The sequence below is a fragment of the Budorcas taxicolor genome, chromosome 3 (assembly GCF_023091745.1).
Source record: "Budorcas taxicolor isolate Tak-1 chromosome 3, Takin1.1, whole genome shotgun sequence".
Classification (NCBI taxonomy): Eukaryota; Metazoa; Chordata; class Mammalia; order Artiodactyla; family Bovidae; genus Budorcas; species Budorcas taxicolor.
In genome coordinates, this window is record NC_068912.1 from 83,033,339 (window position 1) to 83,051,807 (window position 18,469).

General features: G+C 36.2%; 1 protein-coding gene across 1 annotated transcript in view; it reads left to right on the forward strand.

Moving 5' to 3' along the window:
- DOCK7 (dedicator of cytokinesis 7) overlaps nucleotides 1–18,469 on the forward strand; it is a 158,788-nt gene that overhangs the window by 136,254 nt on the left and 4,065 nt on the right. The window contains exons 43-48 of the mRNA XM_052638059.1: nucleotides 142–156; nucleotides 7,723–7,848; nucleotides 9,611–9,700; nucleotides 9,816–10,052; nucleotides 10,392–10,535; nucleotides 11,226–11,332. Of these exons, the coding sequence (XP_052494019.1) occupies nucleotides 142–156; nucleotides 7,723–7,848; nucleotides 9,611–9,700; nucleotides 9,816–10,052; nucleotides 10,392–10,535; nucleotides 11,226–11,332 (719 nt within the window). The remainder of the gene's footprint in view (nucleotides 1–141; nucleotides 157–7,722; nucleotides 7,849–9,610; nucleotides 9,701–9,815; nucleotides 10,053–10,391; nucleotides 10,536–11,225; nucleotides 11,333–18,469) is intronic.

The window sequence follows — 18,469 nt, forward strand, 5'->3', positions numbered from 1 at the left end:
CCCTAGTGTTTTCTGTATAGAGAAGAATTTATGGTATATGGTTTCTTACACTACTGAACTTCCTTTGGCTTTTTTTGTTCTTTTTAAACAGTTTTTTTTTTTTTTTTATGACTTGCCCTTTTTTACTTTTTTATTATACAGAGTACTGGCTGGGAGGTAGGTAATGTTTTAGTTAGTTAAAGACACTAATAGATTGATTTGATCAGATTTCTTATGCCAATGCTTTGCCCACATGTGCTAGCTGTGGGCATTCTGTTGCTGTCTGCTGTCAACTGAATTCATTAACCAAAGAAACTTTGTTAAAATACTGTAAGTTATGTTAAGAAATTTGTTATTAAGAGGTTGTAGGCAGTGCATGGAAATCCATATGTTACTAATGATATTCTTTGGTAAATGAGCCACTTTGTCATCACTTTCGTTTGTTTTTATCCTTTGAAGCATTTTGTTTCATCAACATTTACACACAAGATTTCCTTTTTTTAACCATATTGTTTCACCTCATTCTACAGAGGTCGATTTATGTGTTATTGCTCAGAGGTGTAAATATAAAATATTTCATCTGATCTAAGATGTTATCAATTGTAAGATATCCCATTATTGCACATTCCTTTAAGAAAGATTAGAAAAACAAACAATCCCTGTATATTAAACTCCAGCATCCCATCAGTTGGAAAATGAATGCCATCTACAGAGATACTAAAATAAGGGGAAAAAAAGGTGCATCTTGGAATTGATAAAAAGAGTATGTTAATTTGATCTTGAGTCACTTCACCTGGAGTATAAGTACTACTGAGGAATGAAATTCACTTTTGTCATTTGAATTTTGTTGGGGGGAGGGAAAAACAGATTGAGAGAACTTGAAATTTAATTTGACCTCATTTTCTGACAATGTTTGATAATTGTGTTCAGTGAAGACTGTGTGCTTCCTTTTAGGGAGTAAGTATAATAGTTAGGCTCATGAAGTTATATATAAATCAAATCATACCTGAAAAATGCCAGAAAGAATTGATTACCTTTTTAAAAAATCTTTCTGAAAAGAATTCTATAAAATAAAAAATTCTACAAAATAATTCATTTTGATGAGGTAAATCAAGGTATTAATAAGAGTTTATTTAAAGCTGAGTATTAATATTTGTTAATTTTTCTGCTTTGCCTTTCACTTTGTAGTCAGGTTTATGTTGATCAGTTTAGGCTTTCTCTGTTTGGTTTTGCAGTTGTTTTGAGACCCAGCTAGAAAACCTTCAGAATGAATGTTACTATTGCATTCTCTTCCATTTCTGAATTAGTTGCCACCTTTTGTTTTTCTTTAGATGAAACCAGTACTTTTAATCTACCTTAGTTCCCCAGATTAAATGTGTATGACTTTTTTAATACCCAGTAGTGAACGTATCATTTTTGTATCTTCAGTTAAGGCTTATATAGAGACTTTCCATGGTTATCTTTGAGTCATAAAGTTACTTATGGATTTCCTAACACAAAATGGAAGTAGGTGAAAAGTAAGCATGAAAGAAGAGACATTGAACCTCTGAGCAGTTTATTACTAGTCTGCTTGATGCTAAATCGACCCCTGAAAGGTATAATTTTCACTGGTTATGATTAATATTTTGTCATCATGTTTATTGCATGGTAAAAGTCACACAGACTTTATTTTCTTGTTTATATTCTTGCCACTACCTTTCACTGGACCTTTAGCTTTGTAGCTTCTAAAATTGTTGCACGTTTGTTTTTTGCTTTTCCCTTGTAAAACTTAAGTGGATGCTTGCATTTTTAAAGTATGTTTGCTACCATTTGCTGCTTATTTGTTTTGAAATTTCCCTAATTAAAATGCTTTCTGTTTTCTCTTCTCTCTTGCCCCTGGTTGCTGACCCTACTCCCTACTTTTACTATTGTCTATTGTGGTAAGTTCCTATCTTGTGAATATTTTTCTTTTTGACTCTGGGAAAACTTCAGTAATTTCATTTTTTTCTAAAAGCTATGGTTCCTAGCTAATTTCCTAGTATTCTTAAGGAACTCTCACTGGATTGAGATCTAGTAAGGATATCTGATATACTATAGAAAGGGTCTTTGAATTGATAGCTCCCTCCTTGATCTGGGCCTATATATTAGCACTGTATTTCATTTTTCACTGTGCTTCTTGATTTGGTACAAATCATTTGAGTTGGCAAAGCTTTTTAGGGCTGTGTGTGTGAGTTTGTGTATGTGTGTGTAAAAGATAACTCTAAAACCTGGTAGCAAATTTGGTAAAATATTTATCATATAAAATAACAAGTCATGAACCTTTCTTAAATCATGGTAACTGTTACTTGCTCTGCCAATTTCAGTATCTGAATGACTGTTTACTATTTATTTTCTCTTTCCCAAGTACATTTATTTTTCTTGAAATAATAGGAAATAAAGTATGTTTTAAAATGTCTTACTTATAATTGCATTTAAAAATTATTTTTGGAGAAAAGAAATATTGAATTTTCTATATGGAAAATTATAGCCATTTTATATTTTGTGTGCACATATTTTATTTTAAAAGATACATTTATCCATTTATCAAATAGTGAACAGTTCATTCCCCAACTATTGATAACATAGTCACATAAGCCTGCCTCCGTTTTTTTCTACAAAAAATTACAACATATTTCACCATCTGAGGGGAAATATCACCACCCTAGTAGGTATATATTATAGTCTCCAGCAAGGCTTGAGAAGATTGGCTCAGCTTGTTTAAGTTGAAGTCTCTCTACTAAGTCACTAAAGAAAAATGAGGTATTCTAACTTTTGAGATTCAAGCATGCAAGATAACTATATATTAACTCTTTTCATTGTACTGGATGGACATGAAGATGAGCTAATATTTTGGTTTTTATATGCTGAGAAATACTAGCCATAGTTTGGTGCAGTGTCTTCTGTTGAATTTTTATATGCTCTAATCTATGCTCTGGAGAAGGGCATGGCGACCCACTCCAGTATTCTTTCCTGGAGAATTCCATGGACAGAGGAGCCTGGCAGGCTACAGTCCATGGGGTTGCAAAGAGTCGGACACGACTAAGCAACTAAGCACAATTCATGCACACCGAGGCTGCATGAGATAAATAAACTCATCCAAATGAGTAAAAGAGCAGAATGGGAAACAGCAAGTTTTAATAGGTGATGGGGGGCAGGAAGCTGAAAGAAGAGTATGAAAAAAAAAAAAGCAAAAACTTTTACAACAAGTAGTTAAGTATGAGAATGTGACACTCTAAAGAAGTGTAGGTAGACCTGTGTAGGTATAAAACATCCATGAGTATTTATCTCAGGAAAGGCAAAGAGGTGAAGTCAGATATGAAGAAAGTAAGGAAAATGTGATGAGAAGAACTCTGTGAAGAGGTACTTTCTGATAGTTGATGACTCCCTAATATTTGGTATAGACCCATGACTTAGCACCTGATGATGTGGTACTACTGGCTGGGTTCTGCCCTTTATGTTATTTCTGATGAGAAAAAGATGACAGCAAACATTTATTAGATGATATTGGACATGATTATTTTTTCCTGGACTGGGACATACAAAGGTTAAAATTGAACATCTGATAAGAAATGTGATAGGATATATCTTAGAAGAATATATCTGGTAGGTTTATGAAAATCACCAACCTAATTTTCATACTGGAGTATGCGGAAAGGAGATGCAAACATGTAATGACAATGTCAGTAGAGACAGTGTTGTAATATAGAGGAAGGCAAAACTTGGGGAGGAAGATACCCAGTAAATCTCAGTTACTCACGGAAATGCTCAAAACTCTCAAGGAGAACTTCAGAGAAGTGAAAAATGGTTCAGGGATCATACGTATGTCCTAGTATTTGTACATGAGTATATAGAATACAGGGATTAAATAGTGTAATTAAGAGCTTGGACTCAGGTGTCAAATATACTAGGATTTAACTCTGAGTGCCACTGTTGGCTAGCAGTGTGACCTTGGGCAAATTACTTTTCCTCATTTATAAAAAGAGGTGAAAATAATGATATCTGAGAGTTGTGATAAGAATTGGCATAACCCATGTAAAGTGGATAACCATATTTCATGTGAAGTGAAAGTGAAAGTCACTCAGTTGTGTCCAGCTGTTTGCGACCCCATGAACTATACAGTTGATGGAATTCTCCAGGCCTGAATACTGGAGTGGGTAGCCGTTCCCTTCTCCAGGAGATCTTCTCAACCCAGGGATCGAACCCAGGTCTCTTGCATTGCAGGTGGATTCTTTACCAGCTGACCAGGGAAGCCCTAGCACATAGTAAATACTTTAAAAATGTTGGAGATTATTATTTTTATTGTTATTGTCATCATCATTACTATCACTATAATTAGTTGAAATCTTAACACAGTTTAGCTGTGAAATCTAAGAGGTGTTAGGTTCCTAGGTCAAACTCTATGACTAAATAAACTGATAAAAGTGTGTTCTTTAAGGGGAATAGATCTAATAGAAGAGGAAGAGATTACCCCTGTGGGAAACACTGGTCTGCCTATCTGAAAAATCAGTTAACTTGAGAGAAATGTAGTGGAGAACTATGGGTGAAGATGAAAGTAGTTTTGGAAGTGATGTCAGTGTGGAAATATACAATAGCCCAACTGAATGTTTCCTGCTAAGTAAAGACAACAAAACTAGAAGAAACTTATTTGTCATAAGAGATTTCAGCCACTAGAGACATGGATAGATGAGTAGATGGATTTCCTTGTTTGGAATGTAGTTTCATTATACACAGGATGGTGGAATCAGTAAGTACTGCTGAGGAAGAATAGTTGGAGTATGGGAATGATGGGAAATTCAGAACGAATTCGTCACATTAAAAGAAGATACTGCTAGAAAAATATAGGCTAGATTGTAGGAAAATGTATATATATTTTTTAATTCAGGAGAAAAATGGGTCTCATCCGGTAGTCCAAACCTCTGAAGAGGAAGTAAGATAAAATGATATCTTTCTTGAAGATAAAGCCATATGACTAAACTTCTATGGACATGATAGAGTCAATGGTTCTACATTAGGGAACTCTTTGTAGGTTGAAGATAAATCTACTTACTGTACTGCACACACTCGTTTTCAGTCCTGGTAACTCCTCTCTGATCTTGTTTCCTCTGATCTTCTCCTTGCTGCATGTTTCTGCCTTACCACTCTAGCCACTTTCCTGTTCTTCAAACGCAGGAGGGGGGCTCCTGTCCTTTGCGCTGGCTCTTTCCTCTGCCTGGAATGCACCTCCCCTGGAGAGCCACATGAACAACTCTTCCATCTCCTTCACATCTTTGTTCACATGTCACCTCTTGGTGAGACCTGCCCTGACCACTCTGTTTTGTTTGCAGATTTATCACCAGTGTCTCAACAGTTTGTTGACACATAGTAAACCTTCAATAAATATGTAAATGGATGCATGGTTCCCTCATATACGTTGTTTAATGACTTCTACCTTCATTTTTATTCTTCTTCTGTTCCTGCCACCCACCTCCTCCTCTCTGCCGTCCTTCCTTCCCCTTCCCCTTCCCCTAGAATGTGCTGCCACATCCGCTTTAGCCATTCTTTTAGGTTGTAGAATCCTGTCTCTGTGTCACCTCTTTTGTGACCTGGCTCCAACAGGATTTGTCTTTCCTTACTCAGGACACTTTTTATTAGAGCTTATGACCTTTTGTATTGTAATTATTTGAATACATTTTTTTACTCTCTTGAGGAGCCAAGTCTTACTTATTTTTATTTTCCTATTCCTGAGGATGAGTTTGAGTAAACTCCGGGAGTTGGTGATGGACAGGGAGGCCTGGTGTGCTGCAGTCCATGGGGTCGCAATGAGTCGGACATGACTGAGCGACTGAACTGAACTGAGGATGAACAGTGGCTAACACATTATAAGCACTCAATATTTTTTTTTCCTTGAACTGAATGTCAGTATGAGAAAGTGAATAAAAAGAGTTTAAAATGGCTGCTCAGGAACTAGTTCAGTTTTAAGCTACATTAATTGAATTTAAGTCCACATCCTGAGAGGCAGTGAGCCCACTGATCTCTACACTGATCAGATCAATGTATGTTGTGTTTGTTTCTGGGATACCACACTTTACAAGGTGCCATCAAAGGATTAATAATAAAGTGAAGATAGCATATGAAGATGATTGAGGACTGGAAAGTTTAAGGGAAGCAGGTTCTAATAGCAGTTTTCAAATATTTAAAAGGTCATAATACTGAAGATTTGGAATAGAAATCTTAAACTGGAAAGCTCTGAGAGGAGTACAGCCAGGATAACAATATTTTAATATTTGTGCTTCCAAAAAGTAAATAAGTATATTCATGTATGGTATTTTTTTGGAAAAAACAATCACAAGTTGTTAATTTTCTCAAATGCCTTTTTTATTTTCCAGGCAGTGGGGCCTTCTTTTCTTGATTATATTAAATATTGCTCCATTGGCTTGTTGATGGTTTTAATCAGAATTTTGATTGAATATATTTAATCTATCTAGAGAAATTTCATTTGCTATAGACGTCAGTTAATTTTGTCTGTTAAAGTTTGAAATAATTGAAACAAATTTTTTTTTATTAGACGCCTCCTTTAACTCTAGAGACATTTTTCTTTAAAACTATATTTCTTCTGGACAAATTGTGGAGATATTTTTAGTCAACTGTATTTTTTTGTTGTTTTGTTTTTATTATCAGAAGGCTGGTAAATTGAGGATCATAATTTTCCATTTTGCTTTATTATCTGTTTCATTTGTAACTTATTTTACATACCCCTTTGCCTTTGCAGTAAGAAGTAAATAAAGGAAAAATAAGTATGAAACTTACTAGGCTTAAAGAGAATTGAGGTATATAAACAGTCATGTGTGGCTGTGTAAAAGGCACTACCACAAAATCCTTTGAAACATCTTTGTATCTAACATGTAAGAATAACACAAAAAGCTTCCAAGTATTTTATCTTTATCAAGAGAATTTGTTTTCAAATCTTCTGTGTAAGAGTTAAGGTGACCTTAGCATACTTTGTACTTGGGATGAATGTGTGTGGTTAATGTATGCAGTGGGTGGTTTGGGTACTTTAGAAAAACCAACTCTTCTCAAATTTTTCTTCTTTCATTTATGCATTTTTTTCCTTGCTAATTCCATTTCTAGTTACTCTTACACATTATAGTATTTTTTATTAGCAGAGGATTACTAATTGTAAATGTTTTGCTTCAGTGCTTCAGGATGGTCTTGACATTTACTGATCATCCACTCTGTGCCAGATGCTACACTTGGCTTTTAACTTTTATGATCTCATTTAAAATATGAAAAGAGATATGATATAAAGGCTAATAATGGTAACTAAATATGTTAGTGTTGTTTTTAAATTTAACTTTATGCTCTAATTTTAGGATAATTAAAACACAGTTTATTTTATACCAAGCAACTTTTCTTGCAATAAAGAAAATAAGTTAACTTATCTCAATTGTATGGACTTAGAAAAACATAGACTTATATGGGATGTCACTTGGTACAGTCCCTGAAAAACATATTCCATATGTAATTCGGTAAAAGCCCTAATTGCACAATGTTATTTGTTAGAAATAATGAAGAAAAGATTATTTTGTTTTTACTTTCATTTGAGAAATAATAAAATATTGTAGTTTTGAATTAAAACTTTTGACATTGTTTTGAGAATTTTATACTCGTAGCAATCTAAGCAGAATGTGTGCGACAGAAAGTCTTTGTATTAAAGTTTCTCTGTTTTCCTACACCTAGGATGGTAAGCGGATGTTTGGCACCTATTTTCGTGTCGGTTTTTATGGAACCAAGTTTGGGGATTTGGATGAACAAGAATTTGTTTACAAGGAACCTGCAATAACCAAACTCGCAGAGATATCTCACAGATTGGAGGTGAATACTGTGGTGGTTCAAAATGTCATCCTTAATTTGTATTTTCTATGATGAATAGACATTTCAGATCCAGATCTAACCCTTTAATAAGCCAGATCCTACCAAATAATCTACTCCTTTAGGGTATAAGGATTTTTGATAGGTACAATAATATTCTCTTGAATTTTTAAAATCTTTGACAGCAACAGTAAAATATTATTATTAACTTGATTCTTTTGAGGGTCTATTTTCACACGTATTTTAGAAATCCTGTATCTTTCAGAATTACCGTGATTTGTGGAGAAATGTATATAGTATTATCCACATTTTGTAGAAACAGTTATAAGGAATTAATAATCATGGAATTAGAACTAGAACTCCAAGATATTTCTGACCCAAGTGCATTCTCTTTTTGGCTTAACTGATTCCCAGTGAAGTAATCTTTAGAACTTAAAAGCTTGAAATTATGCTTTAAAAACACTTCTTAGAATCCTTAACCTTTATACAGCTACTTAATTTTCAAAATAAATGATAACGTTAATGTTTATGAAACTAACCTGTCTTTTCTGCTATAGTTGTTCTTTCCAGTCTTTCTCTGTCCTTGTTACTCCAAGTGTGGTCCATGGACAGAATCTGCATTGACATTACCTGGGAGTTTTGTTTGAAATGCAGAATCTCAGACTCCACTTCAGACCTTCCAAATTAAAATCTGTATTTTAACAAATCCCCAGGTGATTTGTCTGGACAGAAGAGTTTAGGCTGGTTTTTATTCTCAGCTGATGTTAATTTCTCCAGCGTTCTGTTCTTATTGGTGACTTCACAGGGCTCAACTTCCACAAACTGGTTTTAGCTGTGACTTCTTGTTTTTTCAAAAGCCTATTAAGTCTCAGGAAATTTTGAGACAGTATTTTTCAAACTTACTGAGTCATAAAAGTTATCTTTGAGGTAGGAGTGACTGTTCTCCTTTGAGGATTCAGACTTAATTTTTCCTTTTGAATAGCTCCATGTTTTGCCCATCTGCCACTCAGGGTCATATGGAAAAGTCACTACATTCTTGACCCAGGGTTACCTTTTCAAAATCTGAACTTATACAGAGCTTCAACAAGTTAATGTTTTTATTTGGAAATTCTGGAACATTACATTAATCATTCAGAAAAATGAATGCTTGCTCATTGACTCATGTCTGTAAGAAGTCAGGTTACATCAAACTCTGAAGTTGCTCAGTCGTGTCCGACTGTTTGCGACCCCATGGACTGTAGCCTATCAGGCTCCTCAGTTCATGGAATTTTCCAGGCAAGAGTACTGGAGTGGGTTGCCATTTCCTTCTCCACGGGATCTTCCCGACCCAGGGATCGAATCCAGGTCTCCCGCTTTGCGGGCAGACACTTTACCGTCTGAGCCACCATAGAAGTCCAATATCCTGTACACATCAAATATAATGAATTTCTTTTGTCTCTTCTTTCTGTTCCCTTTTTGATTTTCTTGAGGATCTCTTTTGGAATCCTGTATTTTCATTGGTGAAAATTATTTTTTTTTAAATTTTGTGTTATTTAAAGTGAGTAAATGGGAATAATATCAAATAAATATGGAGTGAGACCCTGTTAATTTGATAGACTAAGTATAAATTTTATAAATGTAAACAATTATTATTTTGTAATCATTGACACCATTGTATAAGAACTTACTAAATGTCTTCATTTTGTTCAGAAGTTTCCCTCAGAGGCCTTCTCTGTTTTCTACTACTGTTAACTTCATGTGAAAGATTTCTTTTTCTTTATTTTAGGGATTTTATGGAGAAAGATTTGGAGAGGATGTAGTTGAAGTCATCAAAGATTCTAATCCTGTGGACAAGTGTAAATTAGATCCTAACAAGGTATGATTGATAGACTGTGATGCCCCATAATACATCTTTGAGACTCTGATTTTGTTGGAGGAAGACTAAATAATAATTTAACAGTGAATAAATGAATGACTTTTTCATTTCTCAGGCCTATATTCAGATTACCTACGTGGAACCATACTTTGACACATATGAGATGAAGGACAGAATCACATATTTTGACAAAAATTATAATCTTCGTCGTTTCATGTACTGTACACCCTTCACTTTAGATGGTCGTGCCCATGGGGAACTTCATGAACAATTCAAACGGAAGACCATTCTGACTACTTCTCATGCCTTCCCTTACATTAAGACAAGAGTCAATGTCACCCACAAAGAGGAGGTAAGACTCCAAAGAGGGAAATAGAATTAGTGGAACAAGTACACTGAAGCCATGCGAGAACAACGTGGATATAGCATTGTGTATGGTAACATACTAGAACTTCTTGACCCATTTTTAAGTCATTAACTTTCAGCTTCTTTTCTAAGTCCCTCATTCACCCTCAGCTTATGCTTTAAAAGGTTGATTTTTTTTTTCATTGAATGATCCAAAGTTTCAGGATATATTATTAGATAATACTTTATAGTTGCCACTTTTTTCTTATTTTAATTGATTGTGTATAAAGCTCACTAAATATTTTTCAATCAGTCCACTGGCCTAATTAGATGTTATTTCACCCAGATCATCTTAACACCAATTGAAGTTGCTATTGAAGACATGCAGAAAAAAACTCAGGAGTTGGCATTTGCAACACATCAAGATCCAGCAGACCCCAAAATGCTTCAGATGGTTCTCCAGGGGTCTGTAGGCACAACAGTGAATCAGGTGGGAGTGTCTGCTAATACTGTGTGATTTTAGTTATAAATGGAATTTGGAATGATTACAGTATTATATTTTCCAGAAATCACAAATGTGTTACATCAAGTGAAAATATGTTAGAAGTAGTTGCACAGACACTGGAAATATAAGAGGTTAAACTAAAATAAAGATTTTAAGGCCTTTACCTCCTAAAAGTATATGTGATTTGGAGTTTTTACTTCCAAATGATATAACTTACTCACAAAAGATTACCTTTAATTCCAAATATCCTGCTAATATTCTGAATGCTTGGGGGAAACTGTTTTCGCAAAATAAAGTATCTAATAATCAGTGGACTGACAGCTGATTGCCCGTAGCCTGATAACTGTTATATCTAAGGTAAAGAATATAAAAAATACAAGGCAAAAGGCATTAACAAATACAGTAGTTAGTGCTTTGTCTCCTACTCATTGTCTTTGAAATATGAAATAATAAGTTAATTGCTGGGGGCAAAAGTATAGATTTGGCATCAGGGAAAACTATAAACATATTGTCAGAATCGGTCTCTGAAAAGTTTTAATATAGGTATAGTCATATATATATTAAGCTTAAATGCAGCCCATCTTGGTGCTAAGAAAAATGGATTTGGTAACTTCTATTTCTGTGAGTATTTAAAAAACAAAAACATACTTTTTGTTTTATTTTCTTATTTTACAGGGGCCTTTGGAAGTTGCCCAGGTTTTCCTATCTGAAATACCTAGTGACCCAAAGCTCTTCAGACATCATAATAAACTGCGACTTTGCTTCAAAGATTTTACTAAAAGGTATTCAAAGTTTTCTACATAAAGATACTCAAATTGAGAACATCTAATCCACAGTTTGATATGAGTCTTAAGGGATTATTGAAAGGAGAAACTATAGAAAAATGGTTCACAATGAGACGTAGTCTGAGTATAACTTACTACTCCATATGTATTTTATACACACACACACACACACACACACACACACACACACACACATATATATATATATATATATATATATATCCCTGCCCCCCAATTCTCTATGTAATGGCATGTTTTAAATTTTGAAAATGAGAGAAACCTCGACTCAGGAAATCTTTAACTTCAAACTATTATTAGTTTGACATTTAACTAGTTATCTTTGAAAGCTGTTATTTATTTTGAACATTTCAATGTGAGAGTTTCCGTCTCTCTTCCCTCAGAAAACATACAAGCAGCAATCTTGGAAGCAAAAAATTTTTCTTCAGATCTTATCCTTATATGTCTCTTTTCCAGGCCACTTAATCTTTATGATCCTCTGTTTTTAATGTATGAAGTAAGGATATAATATCTACCTCACTCAGGGAGATTGTGCCAATTAGATGAAATAATACTTGGATGAATTGGGGCCTCCCAAAACACCCCCAGATGGGATGATTTGCTAGGAGGGCTCAGTGGACAGCATATAGTCATATACGTGGCTATGGTTTGTTAACAATGAAAGAGTAGAAAGTAAAATTAGCAAAGGGAAGGGGCACGGGGTAAAGTCTGGAGGAAACCAGGCATAGGCTTCCATGGGTCCTCTCCGAGGTTGGTCACATAGAGATGCTGATTGTTCAGCAAAGAATCATGGCAGCACGTGGGAAATCATGTCCACCCGGGAGCTCAGTAGAGACTGAGGTGCCAACCAGGCTTTTTGTTGAGGGCTAGTCCAAAATCACTGCAGATGGTGATTGCAGCCATGAAATTAAAAGATGCTTATTCCTTGGAAGGAAAGTTATGACCAACCTAGATAGCATATTCAAAAGCAGAGACATTAATTTGCCAACAAAGGTCCGTCTAGTCAAGGCTACGGTTTTTCCAGTGGTCATGTATGGATGTGAGAGTTGGACTGTGAAGAAAGCTGAGCGCCAAAGAATTGATGCTTTTGAAGTGTGGTGTTGGAGAAGACTCTTGAGAGTCCCTTGGACTGCAAGGAGATCCAACCAGTCCATCCTAAAGGAGATCAGTCCTGGGTGTTCATTGGAAGGACTGATGCTGAAGCTGAAACTCCAATACTTTGGCCACCTCATGCGAAGAGTTGACTCATTGGAAAAGACCCTGATGCTGGGAGGGATTGGGGGCAGGAGGAGAAGGGGACGACAGAGGATGAGATGGCTGGATGGCATCACCGACTCAGCAGACATGAGTTTGGGTAAACTCCAGGAGTTGGTGATGGACAGGGAGGCCTGGCATGCTGCGATTCATGGGGTCACAAAGAGTCAAGACACGACTGAGCGACTGAACTGAACTGAACTGAGTCATGTAGGTACCTTCTCCCTGACAGTTACCAAAATACCAGACTCCCAAAAGGAAAGCTGGTATTTAGCAGAAACTATAGTGTTTTTATAAAATGTTCAGGCAGAGTGAACCACTCTTTCTGCATATGATAGGAACCCTTCCCAAATCCGGATTCCCAGACTGTAACCCGGGGCCAGCCTTACAAATAGGCCTTCTTAGGAGAGCAACCTCAGGCCTGCTGTTACCTCTTTTCGTCACAAATAATATTTGGTGCATAATAAATAGGTGTTCAGTAACTGCAAAACTTTGAAACAACAGGGAAAAAGAATCAACAGCTTGATACTGATTGCTGCTTCACTCACACGATGAGCACAAAAGAGGGAATGATCATTTTACATGGTGATGTCGGAATATTTCACATAGGAATTAACATCATAAACAGAAGTACAGAGTACAAAGTATTAAATGTTGCTGTTGTATCTAACTCATCGCGACCCCATGGACTGTAGCCCGATGGGCTCCTCTATTCATGCAATTGTCCAGGCGAGAATACTGGAGTGGATTGCCATGCCCGTCTCCTAACATCATATATGGACCTTGAAAATTAGAGATACCAAGGAAGCATTTCATGCAAAGATGGGCACAATAAAGGACAGAAACAGTATGGACCTAACAGAAGCATAAATATTAAGAAGATGTGGCAAGAATGCACAGAAGAACAGTACAAAAAAAGATCTCAATGACTGGGATAACCGCAATGGTGTGATCACTCACCTAGAACCAGACATCTTGGAGTGTGAAGTCAAGTGGGTCTTAGGACGCATCACTATGAACAAAGCTAGTGGAGGTGATGGAATTCCACTTGAGCTATTTTTAATCCTGAAAGATGACACTGTGAAAGTGCTGCACTCAATATGCCAGCAAATTTGGAAAATTCAGAGTGCCCACAGGACTGGGAAAGGTCAGTTTTCATTCCAATCTCACAGAAGGGCAATGCCAAAAAATGTTCAAACTACCGTACCATTGTCTTTTTTCGCATGGTGGTAAGGTAATGCTCAAAATCCTCCAAGCTAGGCTTCAACAGCACATGAACCAAGAACTTCCAGATGTTCAAGCTGGATTTAGAAAAGGCAGAGAAACCAGAGATCAAATTGCCAACATCCGTTGGATCATAGAAAAAGCAAGAGATTCCAGAAAAACATCTACTTCTGCTTCATTGACTACATTGAAGCCTTTGACTGTGAGGATCACAAACTGTAGAAAATTCTTAAAGAGATGGGAATACTAGGCTGCCTTACCTGCCTCCTAAGAAAACTGTATGCAGGTCAAGACAACAGTTAGAACTGAACATGGAACAACAGGCTGGTTCCAAATTGGGAAAGGAGTATGTCAAAGCTGTGTATAGTCACCATTCTTATTTAACTTTTATGCAGAGTTCAGTTCAGTCGCTCAGTCATGTCCGACTCTTTGTGACCCCATGAATTGCAGCACGCCAGGCCTCCCTGTCCATCACCAACTCCCGGAGTTCACTCAGACTCACGTCCATCGAGTCCGTGATGCTATCCAGTCATCTTATCCTCTGTCGTCCCCTTCTCCTCCTGCCCCCAATCCCTCCCAGCATCACAGTCTTTTCCAGTGAGTCAGCTCTTCACATGAGGTGGCCAAAGTACTGGAGTTTCAGCTTTAGCATCATTCCTTCCAAAGAAATCCCAGGGTTGATCTCCTTCAGAATGGACTGGTTGGATCTCCTTGCAGTCCAAGGGACTCTCAAGAGTCTTCTCCAACACCACAGTTCAAAAGCACCAATTCTTCGGCACTCAGCCTTCTTCACAGTCCAACCCTCACATCCATACATGACCACAGGAAAAAACATAGCCTTGACTAGATGGACCTTAGTTGGCAAAGTAATGTCTGTGCTTTTGAATATGCTATCTAGGTTGGTCATGCTGGGCTGGATGAGTCACAGTCTGGAATCAAGATTGCTGGGAGAAATATCAATCACCTCAGATATGCAGATGACACCACTCTTATGGCAGGAAGTGAAGAGGAACTAAAGAGCCTCTTGATGACAGTGAAAGAGGAGAGTGAAAAAGCTGACTTAAAACTCAACATTCAAAACACAAAGATCATGGTATCCATTCCCATCACTTCATGGCAAATGGGTGGGGAAACAATGAAAATAGTGACATACTTGATTTTCTTGGGCTCAAAAATCACTGTGGATGATGACTGCAGCCATGAAATTAAAAGACGCTTGCTCCTTGGAAGAATATGACCAACCTAGACAGCCTGTTAAGAAGCAGAGACATTACTTTGCCAACAAACGTCCATATAGTCAAAGCTGTGGTGTTCATGTATGGATGTGGGAGTTGGACCATAAAGAAGGCTGAATGCCAAAAAATTGATGCCTTTGAATGGTGGTATTGGGGAAGACTCTGGAGAGTCCCTTAGACTGCAAGGAGATCAAACCAGTCCACCCTAAAGGACATCAACCCTGATTATTCATTGGAACGACTGACGCTGAAGATTCCATAGTTTGACCACTTAATGCAAAGAACCAACTCATTGGAGAAGACCCTGATGCTGGGAAGGATAGAGGGCAGGAGGAGATGGGGGCGGCAGAGGATGAGATGGTTGGATGGCATCACCAACTCAATGGACATGAGTTTGAGCAAGCTCCGGGAGATGGTGAAGGAGAGGGAAGCCTGGCATGCTGCAGTCCATGGGGTCGCAAAGAGTCAGACACAACTGAGCAACTGAACAGCAAAAACAATGGACCTTGAAAAATGAATATTAGTTTTTCAGTCAGAAAAGAGGGGAGGGATATACTAAAAACAAAAAACTCAGCATGAGCAAAGTTTAGAATCTGTTCTGAGAAAGATGCATAGTGAAGCTGGAACTGTAGAGTCTCTGAAGACAAGTAGTCAAACACTGGTGGAAATAGACTAAGTACCATTAAGTAGATGACTTGTTAACTAACAAAGCAGCATCAGAACCATAGTCAGAAGCCAGTCTTTGATTTCCTATTCTGGTTTCTCTTATCATATTATGAACTGTGGTTTCTCTTATCAAATCATTCACTGAAAGGGTTTATTTGGGTAGCAGTAATTTCACATTACAGCACCTTTGTCATCAGGAAAGTATGAGGAATGCTAACTTGTTCAAGTCTCTCAAGACAGTATTTTATTCTCACTGCAATAGCTGTCATTAATTGTTATCAGCTTCTCCTGCATGAACATGGTAAACATCTTTTTAAAAACTTCAGATAGCTTCATTGGAAGTCTGGGGTTTTATGATCTGATTATTGAGCTAGATGACCTTATGGGTTTGGTTATAGAAAACATGGTTCCTAATGTATGTTGAAGATGAACGACCAGAGTAAAGAAAGCAAGCTTCCTTTTGACTGACTTCTGTTGTGACTGACATATACACACTCTTACATATAATCTTCCCTTGTAGCTTAGTCGGTAAAGAATCTGAAATATAAATATCTGAATTTAAGTTGAATTTAAGTGTGGTATAGTAATGAAGTGTATTTTTTTTTCTTTTGCCAAATTAAAGTATTAAGCTCAAGATTACTGAGCCAAAGTACATGAGCATTTTTGTTGGCTCCTAATATGTAATCTGTTCCAAAAAGTTCTAAGTAGTAATAATGCCAAGAATGCAAATGTACTGCTAGTTGCAGTACGCCTTACTTTATGTAATGCTATTTAAATACGGTGTCTCTTGTTAACCAATTTAAATGGTACTTCAGTTTGCATTATTTTATTCCTAAAAACAATAAACGTTTTTTTTTTGTAGTTACTCTTTACATACTCAGGTATATAAGCCCTAGAAATATCTCTTGTACATCCAGAAGTAGTTAAAGAAATAGTTGAATAGTATTCTTTATAGCTAAAAAACGACAACAGAACACAAAACCAGGAGACAACCAAGATATCCATCAGCAGAAGAGTAAATAAATCATGGCATATCCATAGGTTCAACTTCAACCAGATAATACCACATCTTTTTCCAAAGTGCGTAAGCCAGATTTAAATTCTCACCACTAATGTTTGGGAGAGTTCCTATTGTAGTGTAACCTCCCCAGTATTTGATATTATCTGACAACCTAATTTTTGCCAATCTAGTGGATATGAAATAATATGTAATTATAGTTTAACTTTGCTTTTCCTTGATTACCAGTGAGGTTGAATGTCTTGTCATGTGTTTATTAGCTATTTCTCTTTCCTCTCTGTAATGTTCAAAGTTCTGTTTCTTATTTGCCATTTTCCTATTGAATTCTTTTCCTTACTGATTTCTAAGGGTATTTACATACTGGAAAAGTAATCCTTTATCATTTGTATCACAGACATCTTTTCTGAACTTGGGGCTTAGCACTTTTTTTTTTAATAAACACGTCGTTAAATTTAATATTGCAAAATAATTCAATCTTTCTTGTTAGGACTGTTGCTTTTTGTGTCTTAAGAAATTTTTTACCCAAGGTCAGAGTATGTTGACTTCCTTAACATCTATATAATAGTATCTCTCAAATTGAGTATAGCCCAAACAAAAGGGGAAGAAGGCAAAAAAGGCCTTTTTACTTTTAAAAACAATTCTTTCCATTGATTTTTGCATATGATTCAAGGTGGGGGCCAGTTTGATTTTTGCCCCTACTGATAACTGAATATGACGTGAGATAGCAGTCAGATTTCTGTTCCCATATGGTTGTGCAGTTGACCTGGCACCACTTATTTCAAAGATTACCCTTTCTCCACTGCTTTGCACTGTTAATACATCAAGTGATCACTTTGTGTGCATCAGTTTCTAGGATTTTTTTCTTCCATTGTTTTATTTATCTCTTTGACTAATACGCTGTCTTAATTACTGCAGCTTTATTAGAAACTTTTATATATGAGAGACCAATTCCTCTCACATTTTATTCAAGGAAAGAGAATTAACTCTTCCGGTCTATGAATATGGTCTATTTCTCCATTTACTTATATCCTCTAAATGTTTTTCTAAAAGTTTTCTGTAGACACTTGATCTTTTCACTTATTCTTGGTACTTGATATTTTTATACTTTTGTTAATGGTATTTTTTTAAATTACATTTTGGGGGACTTCCCTGGAGGCCCAGTAGTAAAGAATCTGCCTTGCAAAGCAGGGGCTATGGGTTTGATCCCTGGTCTGGGAGAATTCCAGTTGCTGCCGGGCAACCTAGCCCATGTGCCACAATTAAGACTCAACACAGCCAAATAAATATATTTTTTAAAAATTTATTTTCTATTTGCTGGCATACAGAAATACAATTTATTTTTACATGCTTTACATGACAATATTGCCAAATTCACTTGTTAATTCTAATAATTTATATGTAGAATCTTTTTCTTACTGTACTGTTTAGGATCTCTAATAAACTATGCTGAATAGGAATAATGATAGAGGGCATCATTTTCTTATTTCTGATCTAAAAGAAATTTTTTCATCATTAAGTATAATATTTTCTTCATGTATTTTGTAGATATTTTTAATTAGGTGAAACAAGTTCCCACTAGTTTGTAGTTATGCTACAAGTTTGTCATGACGGTATTTTAAAATTTTATCAAGTGGGTTGTGTGTAGGGAGTAGGGATGTAATATAGTATTAGACAGTTATTATTTTGTTTGGGAGTTTTGCAACTGTTTTCATGGATGGG